This window comes from Mustela erminea, chromosome 15 (genome assembly GCF_009829155.1).
Source record: "Mustela erminea isolate mMusErm1 chromosome 15, mMusErm1.Pri, whole genome shotgun sequence".
Taxonomy (NCBI): domain Eukaryota; kingdom Metazoa; phylum Chordata; class Mammalia; order Carnivora; family Mustelidae; genus Mustela; species Mustela erminea.
The window spans coordinates 1147375-1172769 of NC_045628.1; the positions used below are offsets into that span (position 1 = coordinate 1147375).

The 25395-nt window shown below is 52.6% G+C and overlaps 1 protein-coding gene across 2 annotated transcripts in view; it reads left to right on the forward strand.

The window, feature by feature from the left end:
• TUBGCP3 (tubulin gamma complex associated protein 3) overlaps positions 1 to 25395 on the forward strand; it is a 64906-nt gene that overhangs the window by 20018 nt on the left and 19493 nt on the right. For both annotated transcript variants that reach the window (XM_032314475.1, XM_032314476.1), the window contains exons 6-15: positions 1549 to 1721; positions 3701 to 3819; positions 4463 to 4588; positions 5517 to 5585; positions 6128 to 6260; positions 6888 to 7054; positions 20403 to 20513; positions 20808 to 20916; positions 23820 to 24009; positions 24639 to 24774. In XM_032314475.1, coding sequence (XP_032170366.1) covers positions 1549 to 1721; positions 3701 to 3819; positions 4463 to 4588; positions 5517 to 5585; positions 6128 to 6260; positions 6888 to 7054; positions 20403 to 20513; positions 20808 to 20916; positions 23820 to 24009; positions 24639 to 24774 — 1333 coding nt within the window. The remainder of the gene's footprint in view (positions 1 to 1548; positions 1722 to 3700; positions 3820 to 4462; positions 4589 to 5516; positions 5586 to 6127; positions 6261 to 6887; positions 7055 to 20402; positions 20514 to 20807; positions 20917 to 23819; positions 24010 to 24638; positions 24775 to 25395) is intronic.

Genomic DNA, 25395 nt, shown 5'->3' on the forward strand with positions numbered 1-25395 from the left:
TCTGCTCTCACCCTGTTAACGCAAGTACGTGTTAGCAAAGGCCGGGCAGAAGTGTGACAGGACGGGCCTGTCGTTGTGCGGTGACTCGTAGACATTTCCCTTGCTGTGTTCCTGCACTTACCTCTCAGTGAATATCGGCCCCTTCACTGATGCGTGCTGTTCTCTTTGCTGAATTATTGAAGAGACAAGTATGCTAAAATAAAGCTGTCTTGTCCTCAAGTGCTGGGCTCTCCTGCGGACCGGGTGTCACGGCGTCCTGTGCTGTTCGGGCTGAGGGGGAGCTCCGGGAGCGCGCGGCCGGCGTGCTGTCACATCTCACCATGTTTTCTGGGGACACAGTTTGTGCTTGGGAATGGAACCGCTGCTCATAGAGTAATAAACTCAAAACTTTGCTTTTCTTGTCTTTTTACGTGTTTCTGTGCATGGTTCCTTCCTGGCAACCACATTAAAGCTGTCATAAAGTGGGTATTTTTCCAGACCAGTGACTAGAGAGTCGGGGTTGCGTGTGTTCTGCATGACCGTGGCCTCATGGGAAGTTCATGTGTGATGGAAATATGGTTAGGTTCACGGCCCTAGAACCTCGAACGTGCGCACCACACGTGGATTACACATGCCGTCTGGTTTCCAGAAAGATAGCAGAAGAGGTTCTGGAGATGTACTCTCTGACGTGTATTCTGGCTAAAAGTGTTAACAGACTTTGTCACTTTTGCTTTAGAATTTGAAATAATTGTTCTGATACTAAAAAAAACTGTGTAGAGAACTGTGAACTGAAATGGTTCTTCAGAATTTTTTCTTAAATCTGGAACTGCATTAAAGGTCGTAGTTCGACAAGTACTATGGAGGACTTCTCCCATTGAAGCTAGAAAAGAGAAAGGGCTGTTCCCTGCTCGCTGCGTCAGTGGGGACAGATGGGGCTGTCCGCGTGGCGCCGAGTGAATCAGTCTGCCTTGTGGAGGCTCGTTTGTGTGCTGCAGTCCTGAGAAGTGGTATTTTCGTTGCAAGTGTCAAAACATACGTCCTCAGAAATCAGCTGTTGGGTTTTTAGAATTTCAAAGTGCAGCTTTTATTTTATTTTTTTTAGATTTTACTTGAGAGAACGAGAGGGAGCGAGCACAATCAGGGGAAGCAGCAGAGGGAGAGGGAGAAGCAGACTCTCCACCGAGCAGGGACCCCGATGCGGGGCTTGATCCCAGGCCCCCGGGATCATGACCTGAGCCGGAGCAGATGCTTCATCGGCTGAGCCCTCCAGGCGCCCCCTCACAGAACAGCTTTGTTCTCCAAATCATCAAAAGCTGTCCTGACCTTTGTGCTTTTGTCTTTGACTTTACATTTGTACATTTTTGGGATTAATTGCAAATTGCGATATTTTGTTTTGTATTGAACGCTGCAAATGCTGGGAGACGGGTAGGGCGACATCACTCGCCCAGCCCAGATTTCTAACATTACAGAATCCGATATAGTAATACAAGTAGAATTTCTAGGAGTGGTTTGTCTCTCGAGTGAGCAGCCCCAGTGTTTGGAGATAGGAAATGCTCTTTCTTCTTTCAGACAGCCTCATCACGCGCCCGGAGTAGGGGACGGTCTGCGGCAGCAGTTGGGGTCACGTCTCGCATGGACTCTGACTGCAAACCAGCCTTCTTCACAAACCACTACCTCAAAAGGTCTCCCGAACGCTGTTTCTCGCAACATGACAAGACCAAGGAGGGAAGGGGACGCAGGTGGTGAGTAAGGATAGACTTTCATGTAGGTTTTCTTTGCATATTTAGAATTTATGCTTCCCTTATCTTAAAATACTGATGAGGAGTCCTTGCTTACAATTGTCGAGTGGTGGGGGTTCTCATGATGAGAGGTTCGGAGTCAAAGTATCGTCTCACGTGCCTTGGGAGGTTTGGCAGTGCCTGGGACATTGGAGAAACCTCTTGAAGATTTATTTGATGGTTAAGTGGCTATATGGAAGGTCTTAAAACGCCACTAGATCCCGAAAGAAATGAGTTTCTCTCCAGAGAGCCGTGTGAGTAGCAGCGTTCAGAACATGAGTGTCTGGGAACAGAGGACGGGCTGCGTTGTCCGCTTGTCCCCGGCAGCTTCGGAAGTCCCTCTGGCTGCTGTCTTTGCTTACGGAGAAGGCGAGGGCCAGGGGTGTCTTGTGTGCACCTGGGAACACGGCCCAGAGCGTGGAGCCCGGCCTGTGCCGCCGCACTTCCCACCTCTGTCCGTCCTGTAACACGGGACGGCTTGGGAGGCTTTGGCTGGGAGGCTGGCGCCCAGACGGGAAGAGTGCCCTTCTCCGATGCTCACTGGCCGTGGCTTCCGATGTCTTCAGGCCTGTGTAATGTGAAAGCTGACATGACAAGATGTCGCGGTGTTGCCGCTCAGTCCGGAGGAGCAGGAGGGACGTGCGAGGGGCGCAGCAAGGGCTGGGCAGGAAGCTGCGGCGGCAGATGGAGCCGGACGCGTCCGGGGTCTCATGCAGTGTGGACGGACTAGACGCTTCCTTTAAAGGACGTGAAACTCTGTGGAGACAGTTACGGACTGTCAGAAGAGATGTGTTCTAAATGTAAGGACGCAGGCCGCTGAGAAGTAGGGGACGGAGAAATGCATCTCGTAGACGCTGACCGCGGGAAGACGGGTGGCCTCGTCGGCACATCACGTGGCAGGACGCCGTGGCAGGAGTGTCGCCAGGGCCAGAGGGACGTTCGTAACAACGAAAGGCCCAGTGCTTCAGGAAGAAATAATGCTGCCGAGTGTGTGTGCGCCTGGTCTGATACACCAAGGAAAACCAGGCGCCTTACAGGGCGCAGACACCCGCGGTTACAGCTGGGTGTGTCTACTTCTCTGATGGTCATCGATGGAAAGAAGTAGACAGAGTGGTCCGTAATGACAGGTGGGTGACACTTGTACAGTACTACCAGCAGTTTGAGGTCGGCGATGCTCACGGAGTATTTTCTCCACGACTGAGATACGGACCTGTCCTCACCTCGCGATTCTCTGCCCTGGTTCTGGGAGGGCTGACCTGGACTGTGTACATGCTGCATGTTTCCTCCCACCGATGACTTGAATTTCTGGGCATTGCCTCCTTGTCATTGGGTGACATTTGAACTCTGACTTAGTTTTGTTCAGGGTTCATGGAAATCCTAACTTCGCTGCTGTCTCCTCTTCATGTGGTTGAGGACGGACCTGTGTCTGTCTGCGCGCTGGGTAACCCCCGGCTCTGCACGCCCGTCTTAGGAAAGCGTCACCCGTCTCCCTGATGGACTTGCGCTGCTCCTTCTTGTGCGTGTCGCTCCTGGATTGTGTATTAGGTCCCCACATGCTGCTGTGTGTTCATTTCTTTCTTTATTGAAGACTTATTTTTAAGTCATCTCTGTATACAGTGTGGGGCTCAAACACACGCCCCCGAGATCAAGAGAGGATGCTCCACCGACCGAGCCAGCCATGTGCCCCACTGCCTTTGTGTGTGTGTGTTTTTTTTTTTTTTAAAGACTTTCTCTCCATATCCTTTTTAGAGAAATCTTGTTTCTTAGAACTTCATACTTTTTCCATCGTAGGCTCAATTTTTTTTTTTTTTTTTTTTTTTTTTTGGTTTTAAAATTCTGGTGTGGTTGCACATGCACAATGTAAAACTAATTGCGTCCTAAAATTTATTCCAACTTAAAATGTGTTGTTTGTTAATTACTTTCTTACAAAAACCGTCTTTCAGGTGCTGCGGAAGTGACCGAGGCAGCGCTCGTCAGAGACATCCTGTACGTCTTCCAGGGCATAGACGGCAAGAACATCAAGATGAGCAGCGCGGAGAACTGCTACACGGTGGAGGCCAAGGTACAGGAAGCGGCCCCCGCCGGCCCTGCGCGAGCAGCGGAGGCCGAAGCCCGCCGGGCTGGCGGGAGCTGTGACGGGGTGGGGTAGGGTGACTGGGCCGGAGCTCGGTTTGCCGGTCGGCTGCGTGGTCAGGGCCCAGTGTCCGGTTCCCTGTGTGCTCGCGGGCTCGCGGGCTCGTGTTTGGGCCCTTCTTCCTCATCCGCCCCCTGCGTCCTGTGTGCTGGTGTCCGAGAGGCCCCCAAGGGCCGGTACGGCTTGGCATCTCAGCTGTAGACAGACCGTTCCCGATAAGGTGCCTCTTCTGACCTGCATTCACCTTCCAGAACCTGCTGTCCCACAGCCTTCTACAGCCCCCGGCTGTTGGAAGAGGTGGCTGAGGGCACAGGCCGCTCTGGGGGCTCCAGTCACCCCTCAGGGAGGTGCCCCTCGAGCCTCACACTTCCACAGAGAGGTTTTATCTCCCTGCCAGCACCTGGTGCCTTTGTGTCCCACAATTTCTTTTTGTCTTTATTGATGGTGTATTAGTCACTTTTAAGTTCCGTGTGTTGGAACCTAAGAATTAACTGAAAGTAGAAATGATTGAGAACAATAATAATTGAAATTCTAGTGTTAACTTTCAACTCTTGATATATTTACCTTCTAGGCAAACCTGAGTAGATCTTTGAGGGATACGGCAGTGAGACTTGCGGAGTTGGGATGGTTACACAATAAAATCAGAAAATACACCGACCAGAGGAGTCTGGACCGCTCATTCGGACTTGTGGGTCAGGTATGTTCATCGTTACCAGAACATTTAGGACACCGTTTATTTTGGGGAGTACTTAGTGTACTTAAAATCTTGTTGTGAAAGTAATTCTTAGAAAGACGTTTCTTTTCAAATAGAGAAGTTTTGATAATAGAGCATTGTAGCTGTCACGGTCCACTCTGGACAACGGAGACCACAGTGTGTGTGGACAGAGATCAGCAAGCGCTGCGTGTCATTCGCGGTCGCTGTTGGTGGAGTCTGAGCGCAGGAGAGTGCGTGAACGCGTTAAAGTAAACCCCGCGTGACGGCTTGCGGGCCACTTTCAAAAATGCAGACAGGTGTGGAGGCTGTTGTTTAAAGAAACAGGTTTTACCCTTTTTAGGTTCGTTCCACTGAGTGTGCCTCGGTTTATATCCTAGAGTTCGTTCCAGAAAGTTCTTGTCTCAGGACTAAGGGAAGGTCTTTCTTACAGCTTCTGACTTGTCACCTTTGCAGTGTCTGAGATAGCAGATGTACGACGAAGTTTTTAATAATGCAGGTGTGCAAGATGAGCCTCAAAACAGCAACAGTGAACAATTGGGAGGAGCGTGGAGCTGCCGGTTTTCCGGTACCGCTAATGAAAGACACTGGAGAAACAGACTTTAACTGAAGATTTGGCAGGAGTATAATCCTGAGGGGTTATTGTCTAAAGTGAATATACTTTTAGCTGTCATCTGTGTTTTACATTTCTTTTCTGCAAAGTTTGTGCTAAGGCGTGACACGTCCCTGACATTATTAGCTGCGGACGTGGTGGGGGGTGAGCCCGCGGAGGCCCGTCGACAACATTTTAACCCTGCAGCGCACCTGAACGGTGGAAGCCCCGGCGGCTGCACACTCCGCGCCTGCTGGCGTGGGAGGCTGTGTGGCACGTGAGGACGGGGTCGTGCTTCACGGCACCTGCTTTTTCCCGCAGAGTTTCTGTGCTGCCTTGCATCAGGAGCTGAAGGAGTACTACCGGCTGCTCTCCGTTCTCCATTCCCAGGTAAGCTGTGCTTTTTCATGTCTTTGTGATTTGCAGTGTTACACAGTTGCAACTCCATAGATTTTTAAGTTTCTTCATAATTACTTTTATTATTTATTTATTTATAAAAAGATTTTATTTATTTATTTGACAGAGAGAGATCCCAAGTACGCAGAGAGGCAGGCAGAGAGAGAGTGGGAAGCAGGCTCCCTGCTGAGCAGAGAGCCCGATGTGGGGCTCGATCCCAGGACCCTGAGATCATGACCTGAGCCGAAGGCAGAGGCTTAACCCACTGAGCCACCCAGGCGCCCTTTCATAATTACTTTTAAAAGATAAAACTGGTATTCGTAAGGGGTGGCTGTCCATGAAGTTCCATTGTCTTCTGGAGGCGAATGCTGTCGCTGTCAGGGTTCCGGCTCCCGTGTAAACGCATCTCTAGGAGCCTGAAGGGGCCGGTCCTCTCGCAGAGCGGCGTTGGCTTCGCGCTCCCTGTACGTGGATTGAGAGCCGATGGACGCCTTTGGCGGCTCGTACTTACACGTTTCGTCTTTGCGGTTTCTTAGCTGCAGTTAGAGGACGACCAGGGTGTGAATTTGGGCCTCGAGAGTAGCCTGACCCTCCGGCGCCTGCTGGTGTGGACGTACGACCCCAAGATAAGACTGAAGACTCTGGCGGCCCTGGTGGACCATTGCCAAGGTTGTTCTGCGTCTCCTGGACCTCTGTTACGTCAAAGAGGGTTTTGGGGAACGTCATCTGCGTTTGTTTAGTGCCTGCTCGTGTGTATCCTTCCGTACGCCGGTCACGTCCAGGCTCGTGGATAACTTGCGGGGGGATAACCAGCTGCGAACACGGCCCTGTCTTTGCATTTGTGGAAGCTTAGTATTTCATGGACGTGAAGGAAGGAGGAGGGCCTAGTCTTTCAGGCTTTCGTGGTCCTCGGGCTGTAACTATACGTGTTTGTGCCTCTCTTGCTTGCCTCCGACCTGGCAGCCTTTCCCGGGGTCTCTTCCCCCTGAGGTTCTGGCTCACGTCCGGGCTCTCCCACTGTGTGTCCCACACTCTCAAGCGTGCACGTCTGGCCGAGGCCTCTCCTGGGTTCTTGGTCTGCATCTCTGCTTGTCTTCTCAACACGTTTCCTCACTGTGCTACCTTGGCCAAGAGCTCTCTGTCTTTTCTCTCGGGCTGTCATGCGCGGGCACGGAGAGTCCCCGTCTCCAGGGTCGGGAGGGCTGAGTGAGGCATGTGAGGAAGCGTGTGCCGGCGATGGTGCGCTCGTGGGGCATGCAGGGAGTGCAGCTTGGGTGTCCTCCATGTGTTCCGCAGGAAGGAAAGGGGGTGAGCTGGCCTCCGCCGTGCACGCGTACACGAAGACAGGAGACCCGTACGTGAGGTCGCTGGTGCAGCACATCCTCAGCCTGGTGTCCCACCCCGTGCTGAGTTTCCTGTACCGCTGGATCTACGACGGGGAGCTCGAGGACACGTACCACGAAGTAAGGAACCCCTTCTGGCCTCGGGTCGGCTCCCAGAGGCAGTGGTGCCCGTGCCCTCCTGGGCTGCTCCCTGTGGCTGTGGCCTTCCCCTCCCAGGAGGCCAGGCTGCTTCTTTGAGCGCCGCACATCGTGTGCACGGAGCTTGGAACCCCGGTTCCCTCCATGCAGCGCGCAGGAGCTCCGCGGAGGACCAGCGCCCGGTTTTTAACGGTGGGAAGCTCGGGAGGTCCGTCCCCTGTGCGGGACCGGGACCGGGTCTCCCATGCCCTTCCCTCGTCCTCGCGGGCGGCATCCTGGGTTCTGGGGCCCCGCGGTGCCCGCAGTGCTGGTGATGGAATCTGCGTTCCTGCTGCGTGGTGTAGGCCCGGTCCATTCTGCGGGGAGGCTGCACGTGTGCTCCCGAGGACCGTGCGCCCCACGGGACCACATGGTAAGATCCTCCTCTGACCTGGAGGAGGAGGGGCACGGCCCACTCCCAGCCCTCGTCAGCCCCGCTCCCTTCCGACGGGCCAGCAGCCTCGCAAGGATCGTGGCACCGTTGACACGCGTGAAGCGGTTCAGCCCTCCTTGGGTTCCGGAGAGAATCGGGCGGTTTCCCTGCAGACACGCCGCTGGGGCTCATGACCGCGGCGGGGGAGGCTCACGGGCAGAGGGGGTCGTGGCAGCGGGTGGTGGGGTGGAGGGAGGCCCTGGGGAGTGTGGGGGTGCCTGCGATTTGTGCCCCTGGTCCTGGGTTCGTGGGCTCTCCTGGCGTCTTGTGGATGAACTTGGTGGGAGCGGTCATGAGCTTCTCATCATGCGCCTTGTTTCCTGATAGTCGTGCTGGAGCCGGGCCTTTGCAGACAGGCCTGGCTGCGGAGCCCACGAAGCCCCCGGGTGGCGTCTGCAGGTGCCGGCGTGGGCGGCTCATCGTGTCCCGTGGCCCCTTCTGTGGCGGTGCTGCCGGCGTGCCGTACTGCTGCGCACACTGAACGTGGACTTCCCGCTTGTGTGTAGTGGCTCCTCTGTGCGGCTGCTGGTGTTCGCCGTTGCCAACCTTTTAAACGGCCTTGGAAAGAACATCCTTTCCTGTGCCTCTCTCTGTATTGACCGGTTTCTCTAAGGTCAGCCCTGGGGGGTGGCATTGCTCACTGTTGGGGAGGACGTCCTTTCAGTCTTGGTTCTGATCTTTCCAGCTCTGGGGTGGTGCTGCCCATCCCCCCGCCCCGGCCCTCTGTGCTTCCTGCTGCTCCCCACTCCCGCTCAGCTCTCCCACTCGCGTCTTGGAACGGCTTTTGCTCCAGGGCGTGATGCGCGGCCTCTCCTATGATGCGTTTTACTGGTCCTAGTGAGATGGGTCAGTGTTCGTGGTCATGAGTTGTTCTTATTCTAGTGTCTTACTGGTTCCCATTTTCCCAGCAGATTTGTCCGTTTTTCTAGACTCGAATCTTAGGATGGTTTTATGTATTTGGATATCTTAGGTCTGTGATTGCATTTTGTTTTTTTAAGATTTCATTTATTTATTTGACAGAGATCACAACTAGGCAGAGGCAGGCAGAGAGAGAGGAGGAAGCAGGCTCCCCGCGGAGCAGAGAGCCCGATGCGGGGCTCGGTTCCAGGACCCTGAGATCATGTCCTGAGCCGAAGGCAATGGCTTTAACCCACTGAGCCACCCAGGCACCCCATGTGATTGCATTTTTAAAATTATTTTTTTAAACTGTTTTGTTAAGACTGTTATTCAGACTTAAAAGTTGTGAGAGTCGTACGAGAGTCACAGATTCAACTGCTGACCCTCCCCCAATGTTCCTTTTGCCGCATCTGCCGTATATAGCACATTCCAGCGCACAGCACCTAACAGGAAATAGAGGTGTTCCCAAATTCTTACTGAAATTGGACTTAATCTCACTCTCTGATAAAACAGAGTCAAGATTTTCTTGTAATGACATACAGAAATAAAAAATTTATATAGGGAGAAAAATTAAGATTATAAAAAGATGAAAAATTGTCCCTTTTTATTAATAAAGAATTTATATTCCACATCTTCTCCACTTAGTAATTAGTACATAAACCATATGAATTTGGGTGATTCTCATTTTCTTAGTAGCTGCCAGATGACTTAATGAACTTGATTTTCTCGGAGGTTGGGGTGGGTATCGTCTGGATCCTACTGGCACATACGTATTGCCACCCATTAAAGTCAGAGCCACAGACTGGCTAATAATCTTCTTTAAATTTAGTACCTGATTTCTAATTTGTAATACTTTTGTCTTTCTTGAGAATAATTTAGTTTGCGTTTTCTAGAGGTTTTCAAGGCGTCCTTAATTATACCACTGATTCATCGTATACATCTGTGTTTTTAAAATAGGCTCTGAAGTACCGCCGGTTCCTTATCGATTGTCTGCCTTTGGTGTGATTTGGGCTTGTTTACTTGTTTATTTTGTTGGTACTCACTGTGGCACTGGAGGACTGACGGCAAATGAGACGGAGTCAGGCAGACTTCGTATTTTCCTCTCGACGTTTTCTCTGCTGTCTTTGAACACGGACTCACTGGGGTGAGACAGAAGCAAATGCTTTAAGACTGGGGTAGCTTACGTGGGGTTACTCATTTTGGAGAACTCTTGTTGCACAGAATATATAGAAGGTAAACGGTGGGTTTTATTTATTTAAAGAGTAAGCATCCCTGTCGAATACGGTATTAGGATTAGCAAAACGATCACTTCAACTGCTCAGTTCTGGCCTCATCGGTAAAATGTTTCTTACATCTTTTTCTGTTTGTATAATTTCACACTTCTAGAAACGTCGGAAGGACTGTACAAAACGCTCCTTAGACTGAGTACTGACCTTGTACTAAGTAGATTTACCTTTTTTTTTTTTTTTTTAAAGGTTTTATATTTCCTGGTGTTCTCATTTGGGGTCTGAGTTGAGAAAAGGAAGGGCTTGGGCTCTTGAGGATCGGCAAGGGTTTCGTTCGCTGGTGACTTTGCCCGGCCTGCCCCTCACGCCCCAGAGGAGCTTGTTTGCTTCACGGTTGTGCCGCTGGAATTTCTCAAAGTGCATCGTGACTGACAGAGCTAAAATGAATCCTTCTGGGCGTAAAGTGTGTGACGTTCCTGGCTCTGGGCCTGCCGTGGTTGGTACTCTGACGCCGGTGGGCTCCCACCGCCTAGCAGTGGGTCTTGTTGCAACTCAGCTGCTTCACCACTGTTGGGCAGAGCCTCAGGGATCGGTCCTGGAGTTCCGTGGCTCCGCGTCAGCCTCTAAGGCGCTCTGTCCTGGCAGGCGGCTCGGCCTGCCCTTCCGAGCCTTCCCGTGCGCATGCGGTGGTGGTGCCGGCCCGTGGGTTGTGCCGATGTGGGAGGGCGAGTTAGGCGCATCATACGCGTCCTTACCTCGTTTGCTTGTAATTAACAGAGAAAGGGCACCAGGTCGAGTCCGGACCCGCTGGCCCTCAGATGTCTGTGGCCTTTCTGTGGCTCGTGGTCGTCTCTGGCTTCTCTGCTTCCTGTCGAACCACGCGTTTGTAAATGTTCGTTCAAGTCTTTGTTTAATTTTGGGAAGGTTTTCTCTGCTTAAAATAATATGTTTACCATCAGAATTTGGTTATTTAGACAGTTGCGTTGTGTGTTTGATCCTTAGATGATTAAAATTTGAGTATTTTTGTCTCTTCAGTTCCTGCGTTGTTTCATTTTCCCTCATCTGTGTAAGGAGTTACAACTTAGTTTTAAAATCCGATTTCTTCAAGGGTACGGTTAATGTAAGCAGCTGTAAGGGAGTCTTACAACCGCTCTTCCGGAAGTAGTGTATTAAGTACCTGTATATGGAAATGCTCCGTTCTGTAATCAAAGAAAGCACAAAATGTCGGTAAACAGAAATTGTAAAAAGGACCCAGAGAAGAAATTCTGGTGTTGAAAAGTACAGTAACTGATATGAAAAAAACATCGCCAGTGGCTCAACAACAGATTTGAGTAAGAAGAAGAAGGGTGCCTTGCTGGTAGGCTAACGGGTAATCTGGTCTGAGGAACTTGAAGTAGGAAGACTCACCAGGGCCCACAAGAGTCCACTCTGTAATCAAGCCGTGGAAAGACAGAGAACCGTAGACGCGTCACATGTGTCCTCACGGAGAAGGTCCTTGAGTAGGTCAGTAGCTGATCTCTCCCTGGAGACGGTGCGAGCCAGCAGGTGGGAGGGGGACACGTTCAAAACGCCAAAAGGAAAAACTGCCATTCAGGAATTCTGTATCCTGTAAATGCCACCTCCAAAAGTGGAGAAACGGAGTCATTTGCAGTTAATAAAACCTGAGAGTTCCTAGAAACACAAACCATCGGCACCAAGTCCTGCAGAAACAGAGAATCCGAACAGATTTACGACAAGTAAGGAGACTGAGTGCAGAGTCTCAGGCACTTTCCAGTAAAGGAAAGCCGGGGCTGGATGCTTCCCTGGCGAATTCTACCAGGTATTAATTTTTCTCAAAGTCTTCCAGAAAATCGAGGAAAGAACACTTCTTAACTCATTTTGTGGAGCTACTATTAGTGTGATCCCAACGCCCGAGAAAGACAACCCAGGAAGACTGCAGACCAGTGTCCTTCGTGGGTATAGTTGCAGGAGTCCTCACAGAGCACTAAAATGGGCTGGAGCGGGGGATGGTTCACCCTAAGCACGTGAGACTTCTCCCAGAAATGCAGGGGTAGTTCAGCATAATTAAAATCAACGTAATCTAACACGTCATCCGGATAAAAGTGAAGGAAAAACACACAGCCCAGTCGATGCAGAAGATGCATTTGATGAAGTTCATCACAGAGTAGGAATAGAAAGGAGCTTCTCACCTCATCAAGGGCATCTGTAAAACACTGACGGTAACACCATAGCGGTGAAAGGGTGTGCACTCCAGACCCAAGATCAGGACAGGGGCTCCACTTTCCCCGCTTCTACTTAACATTGCACCGGAGGCTCTAGGCAGGGCATTAGACAGGGGAATAACCATTAAAAAACAAAGACTCTCAGATTGGAAAGGAAATAAAATAATATCTGTCGTAGATGACAAAATTTTCTGTGTAGAAAACTGAAGTGTTCCTAACATGTATCTGATAAACACGTTTTCCGTGTGAGCGGGGTGCAGTATCCACACGAAAATCGGTCACTTTGTTATATGCTTGAAATAAACACCGAAAATAAAATGAAGAAAGTAATCCCTTGTGTGATCGTGTCTGGACTGAGCAGCGTGTGGGGAGAAACTAGAGCGAAGAGGTGGAAGCAGTGCACACCGGAAACCGCAGAGCTGCGGGGAGACGTGAACGCAGACCTCCGTGAGCGCGGGCAGCGCGTGTTCCCGGGTCGGGAGAGGGCGTACGGTGAAGCCGGCGGTGCTTCCCGTAATGATTGCAGATTGAGCGTCATTTCTATCAGAGTTTCAGTGGCCTTTTTGCAGAAATAGGAAGGCTGGTCCTTCCTGTGGAACGAAGTCCGTGGCACCTGGAGAGCCACGCACTCTGGAAAACACCGCCGCCAAAGTCGGAAGATTCACACGTCCTGATTGCATAACATAAGACAAGGCACGGCAGGCAGAGTTGTGCTGGCATGAGCATAGACGGGTAGGTGGAGAGGGTAGGATTGAGATTCCAGAAGTGAACGCATTCATTTTTGTTCAGTTGGTTTTTAACAAGAGCCCCAAGACCACTCATGAAGAAAGACGAGCCTTTTCGGCAGTGGTGCAGAGATGGCCAGACATCCACACACGAGAGAGCGAGTTGGACCTCAGGTATGTACCATACATAAGAAGTAACTCAAAGTCCATCTCCCATGGACAGCTGTGAGCTCTTAGAGGTTAACACAGGTATAAATCGTGACTCTGGATTAGGCAGTGGTGTCTTAGATGCGTCACCAAAAGCTTAAGCAACAAAAGAAAAGAGAAAATTGATTTCCTCAGAATTAAAAACTTACATACTTCAAAAGACATTGAGAAAGTGAAAAAATAACCCACAGACTGGGAGAAGATGTTTCAGGTCATCTGCGTGGTAAGGGTCTAGCACCCGTGTGTAAAGAACTGTCCCGACTCGAGCACAAAGATGAACAGCCCAGTAGAGAAATGGGCCAAGTCCGGAGATCTTCCCGAAGATCCGCAGGCGGCCTTAAGGAAGCACAGGAAAAGATGGAAATGTGGTTGTCACGGAAGTGTGAACGGGGAAACCACAGTTGGATACCGGCGTGCGCGCTCGCTGGGATGGTGTTAGAAGAAAGAAAAGCCAGAGCGTGACAAGTGTTGGTGAGGACTCGGAGAAGTTGGAGCCTAATGCAGTGCTGGTGGGAACGGAGTGCTGTGGCCGCTGGGCACGGAGCTCCCGGTGCCGCGGAGGTCCCACGCGGACCCGGCTGTCCCCAGTGCTCAAGAGAAGCCGGCACACACAGTCACTGAAAACCCGTATGGGGATATCACAGAAGTGCTACTCGTTACCATGGAGTCCAGAGCGGAAGTAGGGCCAGCGTCCGTGAGCTCATGGGTGGGCCGGCGGAACGCGGTCTGTCCGTGTCCTGGAACGGGTTGTCAGCCGTAGAAGGAGTGAGACTGGGATGATGCCGTGACATGGGCGAACCTTGAAAACATGAGGCAGAGTGAAACAAGCCAGACACAGAAGGTCACACGTTGGATGCTTTTGCTTTCGTGAAGCGTGCAGGATAGGCGAGTTCTTAGAAGGTTCGTGTTGTTGGGCAGGGGAGAGAGGGGCCGGGGAGGTCATTGCCTGACGGGTATGCAGTTTGTCTGCAGGTGCAAAAGGTGTTCTAGAATTCAGTAGTGGTGCTGGTTCCACACCTTGTTATGGAAAATGCTAGAAAAAGCACTGAATTCCAATGTAAAATGCTGACTGTATTACGTGAAGCTGGCTCCTAAGATTTAACTCTCCTGTGCTGAGTTGCTTCTGCCTCTCTGCTGGTTTGGGGGTGTCCTCCATACCGGAGGAGAGCCCGGCCGTTGTGTCTCGGGTCCCTTTGGCGGGCCTTGGGCACCTCGTAGGGAGGTTTGACGTGGACGGTGACGTGGGCACGGGAAGGTTTTGGATCACGATGGAGCCTGAGCCTCCGCAGCCCTGGCCGGACTCGAGCGGGACGTGTGCCGAGCGTGCGGTCAACGGTAGGATGGAGGGGGCGAGTCCCGAGGGCCTCCGCAGCACGCGCCGACTCCCGCTTGGAGGACAGAGTCTGGGAGTTTGTCCTGGGGCACTGGGGGGAGCGTAACCGTGCAGGAAGAATGGGAAACACCGCATACGAGCGAGATTACGAGGTTCGGGCTCTGTTTGACCTACGTGTGTTTCTGGATTTAATACTAAATGGGCTGTGCAGGAGCGTGTGTTTTTATCCACATGTTCAGTGAGAAGCGACTAGCGACTTGGACATCTGTGCCCGAGCTTTTCACAGGTGATGTGAGCACGTCTGATTGCCGGGACAGCGGCACGGGGACTGGATTCGTCCTTCGCATTTACAGTGGAAGGGAGAGCTGAATTTCAGAAGTTCGCACCCAAGTGCCGTCCCCTGCCCTCGCACATGTGCCCACGCCTTTCTCAGCCGGTGCCCACGGACCTCGGCTCAAGAAAAGTCGCGGGTGGGAGCTGGCTTCCTGCAGGTTAGCCCCGGCCGGCGCTCGTACGGCTCGCGCTGTTCTCCTGCCTTGGGGCGGGGGTGGGCTGGGGTGCAGGTCACGTGGGGGACCCAGAACCTTCTCTGCTCTTGCCTGTCCCTATGGAGCTTTTGGACCTTCCGTCTCTGACCCGGCCGTCCACTGCTCAGGCACTTCATCGCCCGAGGCTCCTGCCGGAGCAGGACATCTGTCCGACTCGAGTGCTCACGTTGTGTCCTGTCTAGTTCTGTCCTTGCGGGGGCTCCGTCACCTGCCGGGACTGAACCGCGCTCCCTGGAAGGGCTTCTCTCCTGCCGCTCAGGGCTCGGCGTCCTGCCTTCGCGGCTCTGGCGCTGGCCATTTTGCAACCTGGAAGTGAGTTTCTTTTCCTTTTCCCCGAAATTCCAAGTGGCCTCCGAGCTTTGCTGTTTCTGATAGGGAATCGTTCAGACTGCCTCTGGCTCCGCCAGTTGGGGCTTTACTGTGAGTTGTTACCGAAAAATAGGCGCCTGTAGCCCAGCCAGCAGGAACTGCTATCCAGCTTTCGTTTTGTTCATCTTCTGTCCGGAAGTGCAGAGGCGGACCAGGGAGAGCTCTCTAAGAGGTGATGGGTACGGTGAGCGCCTAGCAAGTACGTTCAACATTTGGAAGAAGTTTCTGATTGTTTTTGGTGTTACGAGGTGTGCAAATGAAAGCATTTGGTTTTCGCTTTGCTGCTAGTGCTGCCTGGAGAAGCTGGTCTGTTGGGCCTCCCGTAGCTCACACGGGTCTTCTCCCGGCGTGTGCGGTGAACAAGTTACGCCTGTTTAAGGCAAGAACAAGATAGTTCCAGTTTTTTTCTTTTCTTTCCTTTCCTTTCCTTTTTTCTTTTTTCTTTTCTTTTAAGAATTTATTACAGCGAGTGAGCCAGAAGAGTGAGCACGAGAGGTAGGTGGGGAGAGGGAGAAGCAGAGCCCGCCAAGCGGCGAGCCGGACGCCGAGCTCGATCCCAGGACCCAGAGATCGTGACCGGGGCTGAAGGCCGACGCTTCCCTTGAGCCACCCAGGCGCCCCAAGATGGTTCCATGTTCGTTTATTTTTACTTTTTGCCTTTTGGATAACCCTTGTCGAAGGGTGAGGGGCTTCAACGTGGAGCCAGAAAAGAAGGGCAGAGGTAAAAGGTCTTTTGCTTTCAGAATTCGAACATTTTCAAACGTGCTTCAGATGTTTGCTTACGTGCTGTGAAGCTGAAGAGCCACACCCTGTGCTGGAAGGTCAGTGACGGAGCCAGAGGGAGCGCAGTGGCAGCTTTCGGGGTGTCCGCGGAGGCACTGAGCACCCTCGTTTCGTTCATACTCTTGCTCGGAATGACCGAACGTAGACGTTTACCACGTACGCGGCCTTGCCGTCCTGGCGCTGCTGTGCCCCGCCGCCGGCCCGCTGGGATGCCTCGTTTACCTCGCCCATTACCTTGCCCGGGTTCAGGTCCTGCCCCGGTTGTGCCCAGAGCCTCTGTCACTGCTCTCCGGTGGCTCTCGGGGTGGGGCTCGTGGGAGTTGCCTGTCTGTGGACAGTCGGGGTGGGGGTCTGTGTGTAATAACAGATCTGTTTCTTAGAAGCTATGCTGCTTGCTAAGAAAATTACCCTCTTCGTTTCTGTTTTAGTGAGGGAAGCCTTGGCATCTGTCCAACAGTTAATGAGAAATCATGGTACAATTATGTTATATTTTTTTCTCAGTTCTTTCTGCATTTGACACATTGTGAAAATTAAAGAACCTTGAGTGGAAAATGCATCAATGAAATAAAAGCAATTATGTTCTGGCCTTGGTTTTTTCCCTCTGTAACGGGGTGTTTTTCAGAGGATTAATTAAATGCGGGGATGTACCTAGTCCTCTGCGTGTTTGCGGGCAGACGGGCTGCACGCCTCTCTGCCCCCAGCTGAAGTGATGCTTTCATCATTTCTAAAGATAACTGAATTGTCTGAGTTTTTTATCTCCTAAAATAAATTGTCTTATTGCTCTTACTGATAAAAACCCGGATACACTCCAGCTATCAGGCGAGTTCGTGTGGTGTTTGGAGAAATGAGCTTTTTTTGTTAAGTGAGTGACTTTGATCAAGACCATTTACACGCAGCCCGTCTAGTCTGCTGAGCGGTGGGCCACAGCGAGCGCGGTGATCGGTGACCTTTTGGATTACTCGTGGTGGGCTGATGACATTTTAAAAATATTTCTGTGAGGGATAGTTGACGTGTATCTTAAAGGGACGGTAGGTTAGCCGTCGCAGTACTGATTGTGCCGCCAGCCTTCACTAGTGCGTGTTTAAGATGAGAAAGGGAATATAAATCAGAAAAACCTAAAATGTAAAGATCAGTAAATACCTTGGTAATTTCAGTTTGTACCTAAAGATAAGAAATTTGAGTTGAAAATAAATATAGTGATCTTATCGTCTTGGTCATAAAAATATTGGCATTTATTCAGATACCTGCTTACGAAGGAGATTGCTGTGTGTAATGGATACCACCGAGCCCTGACTTAATGCCCCTAAAAATTGTGTTTCCTTAAATATTTATCCTTGGGAGTAGATTTCCTTGAACCGAAAAAAAAATACCCTTTTGTTTGAGTGCCTTGGAAAAGTGATTTACTGAGGGTCTGTTTACTGGCACCTTATGCTCACTCACTGGCTTGAAGTACTCCGTTCTTTTGGACACTATTTTTTCCGATTTAAAAACGTTTATTAACTAAAAATTTTGAGCATATTAACAGAGAAAGTTTATTAGTGATCCATCTTGAACAGATAACCTGTTAATAGTTCTTGTATATTTCTCTGTGTGTCAGATACGGCGCATGCATGGTATTTTGTAACCCTTTTTACTTCATTTTAATTTGAAGTGAATAAGAAAAAAACTTTTCAGCCTTCACTGAATGTATTTCTGAAACATACTATTTTGCATTCCTGCTTTACCAAATAGCATTTTTTTTTTTAATAATGAAAATTTCATGCCACTGAATTTTATTATCCTGTACCAAGGCTTGGTAGAGCGTGATCCCTGCAGGTCCTGAGAGGCACATGGAAGTGGTTTTGTGGATACGTGGCTGTTTTCTCCCCGGCAAGAAGAGCTGCGCGTTTTTCCACCCGGTTCTTGGAAGGGATTAAAACCTGTAGTTTTAATGACTACATGATACTGTTTTATAATTTGTTGTCTCTTCCCTTGTCTTTAGACAGTAACTTAACGTACCCTGTAACGTACGGAAGCGTAACGTATCGTGAGCGAAACGGTCCTACTCTAGTCATGCAGGGGCACTACTTTATTCCTGATTTTTCCATATGTATTCACAGTGAAACTGACCTGTCCTTCCATTTGGGGTATTATAATTTTTTAAGATTTATTTATGGGAGAGAGAGAAAAGGCAGAGGCAGAGGGAGAGAATCCTCAGCAGACTCTGTGCTGAGCAGGGAGCCCCACGCGGGGCTCGCTCTCAGGACCCCGAGGTCATGACCTGAGCTGAAACCAAGTCGGCCACTTAATCGACTGAGCCACCCAGGTACCCATTTTGGGTATTATTTTTATCAGGCTTTGCTAGTGTTATACGGGACCCATAAAATAAGCTGAAGCATTCTGTATATTTTTCTGTGATCTAGAATCCTTCAACATAAAAACGTCTTTTTTTTTTTTTTTTTTTAAGTTAAGTGGGCTGTGTGCCTTAGTGACCGTTCAGCTTCTCTCGACTGGGGTTAATTTGGGTTCTTTATGTTCTGCTAAGAAACCATTACTTTTGTATTGCTGTATGATGACTAAAAATATTTTTAAAATTCTTTAAATACATTTTGTCTCTGTGGATAGACTTTCCTTGGGGAGGGCTGTGTCTGGTTCACCGGGTGATTTGGAACTTGTGTCAGAATCACGGGAAGAGGCCCTTCAGGTATGTTGTGACTTAAGTGGATTTGACAGTCCTGCTAGGGAGCCAGGGTGCCACGCGTGACATGGCCAGTGCCCTGTTTCTAACGGGAGACACTACCAGGTACCGACGTTGTGGTGCAGGTGTCCTTTGAGACGAACCAGGGCTCGGAGGAGGGGCTGAGTCGAGGTCCGGGGGAGAGAGGAAGATGAGCCTCGAGCTTCTTGCGGACCAGAAGCAAGGGAGACAGCGTGGCTCAGTCTGAAGGACTTCACGGCTGGCTTGAAGAGGCTCCTGTCCTCCCAGAATGGGAACCCCGAGTTCCGGGAAGGGTAGTCCGTGTACGGCTTGGAACCCAGGTGTGCTTACGTCCGGTCCGTGATGATGAAACCCGAAGCCCACGGGTCCCCCTTGGAGGCCGGGAGAGGAGGATGCTGTCCGGTGCCGCCTCAGCCTCTCTCGGTCTCGTCAACTTTCCGCCGTTCTGACCTGTTGATACAGTTAAGGGCAGCGAGGGTTGCTGATGAGGTGGCCTAGTCCAGAGGAAGAAATGGCACATTGAGGAGAAGGCGCTGGGTGACTCGGCCACTAGGCGGCGGATGCTGTGCGGAAGGAAAGCCAGACCCCTGCATTCCATCCAGGAGAATTTCCAGAGGGACGAAGGAGCGGAGTCCTAGAAACAGCACGGCAGGACGGCCGGGAGAAAACCGGGCGGGATCCTTGTGTGACCAGGGAACGGGAAGCTCCTAGGAAGACAGGAAGCGCAGAAGCCGTTAGGAAGTCATTTACCTGCACGACGGAAAAGGAACAAAGCAAAACCGGAGTATATTATAAATAGTGGTAAACGATTCGCGTGCGAACATTTATAATCTGGACCCACAAACGGTCATGATCCCAAATACAACAGTTTTCGTAGGTTGATGAGAAGAGGACAGAGTCCCAGAGAAAGATGGGTTGAGGGGATGGAAAGACAGGTTACGGGCGAGTAAGAGCAAATGGCCATTCGCACAGGAGAGCGGGCCCAGGGTCCGTTGTCAGGATAGTAACGGTGCAGGCAGCCCGGCTTCCGCCAGCCGACCGGCCAGACCTGCGGGGACGTGGCGCGTCCTGCTCCTGGGAGTGCCGTGGGCGCGGCTCTCTGCAGTCGGCTGGTCCCCGCAGGTAAGGCTGGGCGCGGCTCCGCTGCTCCGTGGAACATGGCTTGTGCAGCCGAGCGCAGGGACGCCCGCCTGAGGACGAGAGCGGCCTGGTGGCGGTGGCCGAGGGGGGAGTCGGACCCAGTTAGCTCCGACCTCCCTTGCCCTTTGTGTGGTCAGACGGCAAACTGTGCGGGGGGTCGCGAGGGGAAGAGCCCAGCGGACCGGGGAGGAGCTTCTGAGCGAGGCTGGTTCTCGGAAGGTCGCGTCCGACAGCGCTGCTGGGCCGACGGGTGCCGCCCGCCCGCGTGTCCAGGTCTGCCCGGAGCCCTCGGTCCCCGTGGAGCATGTCCGCTTCAGCCCCTGCGTTCCGGGCTCGGGGGGCTCTGCGAGGGAGAGCCTGCGGGGGCTGCGCACGGCGGGAGGGGCCGCACGTTTGGACGGAGGGAGAGCGCCGTCCTCCCACCAGACCGCGAGGTTGCCCGCGGGGGTCCGCCGCCGACGCTGGCCGCGGACATCGGGCGTCTTTGGGACAGAGCCTGCTCCGTTACACTGCGGTTAGGGAGTCTGGAACATAACGCGATTTCCGCGTAGAGAGTGAGGTGTCCAAAGTGCTTTCTAAGACGAGTTTTGCTTGTAACGGGCGAGTCTCCTGTGTCTAGAGGGCTGGGCTCTCAGGACTCCTTTGGTGTTGCTGTTAGCGGGTCGTTCGCCGCGAGGGTCACTGTCTGACGCGGCTGTCTCTGCTCTCAGTTTTTTGTAGCCTCCGACCCAGCGGTGAAGACAGACCGCCTGTGGCAGGACAAGTACACCTTGCGGAAATCCATGATTCCCTCCTTCATCACGATGGACCAGTCCAGAAAGGTAAGGCCGGGAGACACACTCGGGCTTCGTATCTGCCCACCATGTGACAGGAGGAATCTTCTTAACGCGGTTGTACTGTGTTTTACCGTTAGAAGCGCGTAGGAATCGAATCCGTTGATCTATCAATGCGTGTCAGCTAGTGAGATCTTTCCAGTTTCTGGAATTCACTCGATGCTGCCCCAGGCGTCTTGTTCTTTAGTTTCCAGTTCGTAGTTTGTTCTTACGAATCTCTGTAGCAGTTGCACGATTAATCATTTGTATGTGAAGGTAACTCCAGGCTATTTTCCGTTTTAGGTCCTTTTGATAGGAAAGTCAATAAATTTCCTGCACCAGGTCTGTCATGACCAGACGCCCACCGCCAAGATGATAGCAGTGACCAAGTCTGCAGACTCCCCCCAGGATGGTACGCGGGCGTGGGCGGTGGAGGGGCTGCGTGTGTATGTACTGCCCAGAGCTGCCTTCTTCTAGGGGGACGGACGGATGCTCTGAATTGTTGTCCAAAATACCTTCATACGTAGTGTGATGTGTATGCAAATTTCCAATCCCCCCCCTTTTAAAAGATTTTATTTATTTATTTGACAGAGAGACATCTCAAGCAGGCAGAGAGGCAGGCACGGGTGTGGGGGAAGCAGGCTCCCCGCTGAGCAGAGAGCCCGATGCGGGACTCCATCCCAGGACCCTGAGTCATGACCCGAGCTGAAGGCAGCGGCTTAACCCACTGAGCCACCCAGGCGCCCCTCAATTCCATTTTTTTATGTGGGGTTAAACAGTAAGTTTTAGATGAGGTCTGGGTGTTTTACACTTACTAACCCCCCGTAGTAATTTATATTCCCGTTTTCTTTAGCTGCTGTAGCAATGCTTTGCCGGGATAAGGAAGGGCAGCTGCTGCTGATGGTGGCCGCAGCCGACCTGGAGGCTTAGTCAGGGCTCAGCAGGGCTTACACGTTCTCGCGTTCCGAGTGCCGCGGGTGCCGCGTGGCACGGCCAACTGCTCTGAACGGCGTCCGGCTCCCTTCGGAGCTGTCTTCCGTTTTCCCCGTCGCTGCCCCTCCGCCCTGTGAGTCCACGGTGGCGGGCGCGTTCCGCTCTCTGGCCGAGGCTGCGTTTCCTGCTCACGGGCTCCCTCCGACTGTGCGTGGGACGGCGTGGCAGGTGTAGGCAAGACGGTACGAGTTCTTGTTCGTGGTGATGGCTGTGCCTTTCCTGAAGAGAAACGTGCAGGGGAAATCACGATCACCAGCGGTAACAGGCGGGAAGTGCTGCAAGCGTACGACCCTGCAGGGCTGGCTGTAGGCCCTGGGCGTGGGCTAGAGCCCAGACCTTTCTCGCCTGGCATCACCAGGACTGTGCCCTGTGACCGTCCTCGCCTCCCCGCAGCCCTGCAGCCGCCACTCGGCTCGCGGCTCCTGGGTCGGACGGCTGCAGGCTGCATACAGTGTTTCTGAGCCGCCTCACTTCTCTTGGCGTCGCGTTCTCGGGGTCCGTCCGTGCGGCCACAGTGGGATTGCCTCCTTGTAAGGCTGCGTCCCGTTCCGTTGTGTGCAGACCCCGCGTTTCCTGTGACCGCCCGTCTGTCAGGGACGCTTGGGCTGCTTCCGGATCTCGTGTTGAGGGGACGCTGCCCTGAAGTGGGGTGCGCGTGTCTTTGCAGATTAGCGTTTCCACCTTCTTGGGTGGATGCCTGGTTGCGGATGTCCAGGAGCTTATGGCCGCTGTCCTTGCCATGTCTTGACCCTCCGTGCACTTGCCACAGCGGCTGCTCTGGCTTGCGCTTCTGCCAGCTGTGCCCGTGGGCTCCCCTTCGTCCGCAGCCTCGCCGGTGCCTGTGGGTGTGTTTCGGCTTCTGGCCGTTCTGGCAGGGGTGAGGCGGTGCCTCTCTGGTCTGATTTGTGTTTCCCCGAGGGTGAGCGGTGGCGAGCATCTCTTCACGTGCCTCTCGGCCCAGTTTGGTTTTCGTGTCTGAGAGGACTCGCCGGAGGAGGTCTCCGGAGTGTGCTGGAAGCGCTGTGCCGGGAATCCAGACGGAGGCCACGGCTGCTGGGCTCTGGGAGGTGCCGGTGTCACCATGCTGCTTGGGACAGGGCTCCGTGGTGTCGCTCCGGCTGTTGGGGTCAGACGCGTCTCCTCCCGCCCTCAGTGCATTTAGCACACGGTTTAGCGACTCGTGGACCCTGGTTTAGTTCTTAGAACAGAGAGAGCTGTGGTCCGAGTACAGACTTTCCAGAGATGCCGTGTTTGAGAGGTAGAACAAGGAGGAAGAGCCAGGAGAATGGTGCGGACAGGTGTCGAGTGCTCTAGTGCCTAGAGAAGACGGCCGGTTCGGGCACAGGGCGTGGGGCCGTGCTCACGTGCGGGGGCCGCAGGGGATTGGGTGCCACTGGGCCGCAGGGACGCTGCTGTGCCGCTGTCCCCTCCAGCCCTAACCTAACCCTGAAAGCATTTCTGGGGTAACATTTACATTTTTAAACGATACAGACGAGCAGAAGTACACAGCCCACTCCCCACCACCCCTTAAGACGTGGCTGCGGTTCCGCTCACGAGTTGTGTCCGCACGTTACTGTGTCATTGGACGCCACCCCACAGTGACGTGTGGTCTGAACAGCAGTGATCAAAGCAGGTCTTTCTTACTGGACTGTTATTCTGAGCAGCAAACAGAAAATAGTCCCGAAGGCTCCTGAGGCTTGGGAGCGGCTCGAGGGGAAGACCGTGCGCTGCTGAGGCCTTTCGTCTTGTCTGACCCCGAGCAAGCTGCTCCGCACGTGTGTCTTCTCCCTGTGCCGTTTCTGCTCAGGGTAAAACTGGAAACGTTTGTTTGTTATGCTACTGCTGAGAGTTAGGTCTCCTTGCTGGTGACAGTCTGCTCTTACTCCGCGTCCCCCCAGAAATCTGCCGATGCGGCTGCCGTGGCGACCTGACCTGATAGCCAGGCTCGCCGTTCGCATGGCCCGTCCTCACACGGGCCGTCCCGTGACCACTTCCCAGGGCGCCCCTTGGGCGCGTGTGGACCCTTGAGTCGTGCCCGCCCTGCACCGCACGGCTCACTGCTGAGGTGGGGGCGGTTTCGGGTTTGTTACCCTGACTTGCCCCGGAGGTCTGCACGCGCCAGCCTGCTATCAGGGCCCCTTCCCAGGTCACGGCCTGGGACTGGGGGCTCGCTCGCCTTCCTGGGCACGCATCCCGCCGGGTCTGCCCTCAAGGCCATTTGGGGGTTTTGGCAATGGCTTCTGTAGGTGGGGGCCTTTCATTTTATGTTTATTGAAATACAAATCACGTACATCTGTGTACTTCTCCTCTTGTTCTTTATAGCTACAGATTTGTTCACAGATTTGGAGAACGCGTTTCGGGGGAAAATTGACGCGGCCTACTTTGAGACCAGCAAGTACCTGTTGGACGTCCTGAACAAGAGGTACAGCCTGCTGGACCACATGCAGGCCGTGAGGCGGTACCTGCTGCTTGGACAGGGCGACTTCATACGACACCTGATGGACCTTCTCAAGTAAGCGTCTCGGCCCGCCAGCAGGGGCGCAGTCGGGAAGAGCAGAGGGCGTCACAGGGAGACTTGCTGAATTCTTGTAGAGCGTACTGGTGAGGTGCCATCGAAGAGACTGTCACGCTGAAGTCCCTTTTTTTGTGCTCATTCTGTGCCTCGTTCACGGAGGAGCCCGCGGGCCTGGGGCGTGCTGTGGCGCCAACTGTCCAGTGTCTGCAGGGCATGCAGTGGGGTCACAGTTGGCTCCTGTTTGAAATGAGTCCTAAAAACATACTGTTTCTTCTTTTTTTTTTTTTTTTAAAGATTTTGTTTCTTTATTTGAAAGAGATCACAAGTAGGCAGAGAGGCAGGCAGAGAGAGAGAGAGAGAGGGGGAAGCAGGCTCCCCGCTGAGCAGAGAGCCCGATGCGGGGCTCGATCCCAGGACCCTGGGATCATGACCCGAGCTGAAGGCAGGAGCTCAGCCGACTGACTCCAGGTGTCCCTAATTCTGTGAAACTTTTGTTCCCAGGTTGTAGTGGTTTCTTTTGTCTTTTTAGTTTTTATAATTTTGAACTCTTTTATTGATTTTGAGTTTTTATGAAGCTCATTAAGGATTCAAGTAACATTTTCTTTTATTTTTAAAAAATCTGTTAGACCGGAACTTGTCCGTCCAGCTACAACTTTGTATCAACACAACTTGACTGGAATTCTTGAAACAGCCGTCAGAGCCACCAACGCCCAGTTTGACAGCCCCGAGATCCTCAAGAGGCTGGACGTGAGGCTGCTCGAGGTACTGTGGCTTCAGGCCTGTGTGGCAGGGAGTGCCCTGCTCTAGGGCTGGTGGTCTAGCCTGTGGGCAGGGGGCGCTGCCTGCTTGGCCTGTGCTCAGACGGGCGAGCGGGACGGGCCCAGAGCCTGCAGTGCTCCCGGGACGCCTGTCCCCTCGTGGTGGAGTAACTCCTGTTTCTGGTAACGTGGCAGGAGCCACAGGAATGAGACGTGATGATGACGCTTAGGAGCAAAGTAGTAACACAGCGGACCTCGGTGTGTTGAATTTCAGTTTGCCCGAGGATGCCCTGTCTTTAGGGAATGAGTCTGAGAAGCATCATACTCTGTTGGCTCTGATGAAGGTCCACTAGCAGGGACTACTGGGTTTTTAAAATGTGGACTTTTAAAGGATTTGGGACATAGAAGGCAGTGAGTTTCTGTCACCAGAGCGTGGTGAGTAATTCTAAACGGATTTTATGGTGCTTCTGCAGAACCACGCCCTTCATTGCGCGGTGTCTGCGGAGTGTCTCCTGGGTGGCTGGGGTTCCCGTACCGAAGGCTCAGGAGTGCACAGAAGGGTGCAGTTCTCATGTCGCTGACACTCAACTGCGGGCCCTTTTGCAAAAATTGGGCTTGATTTTAC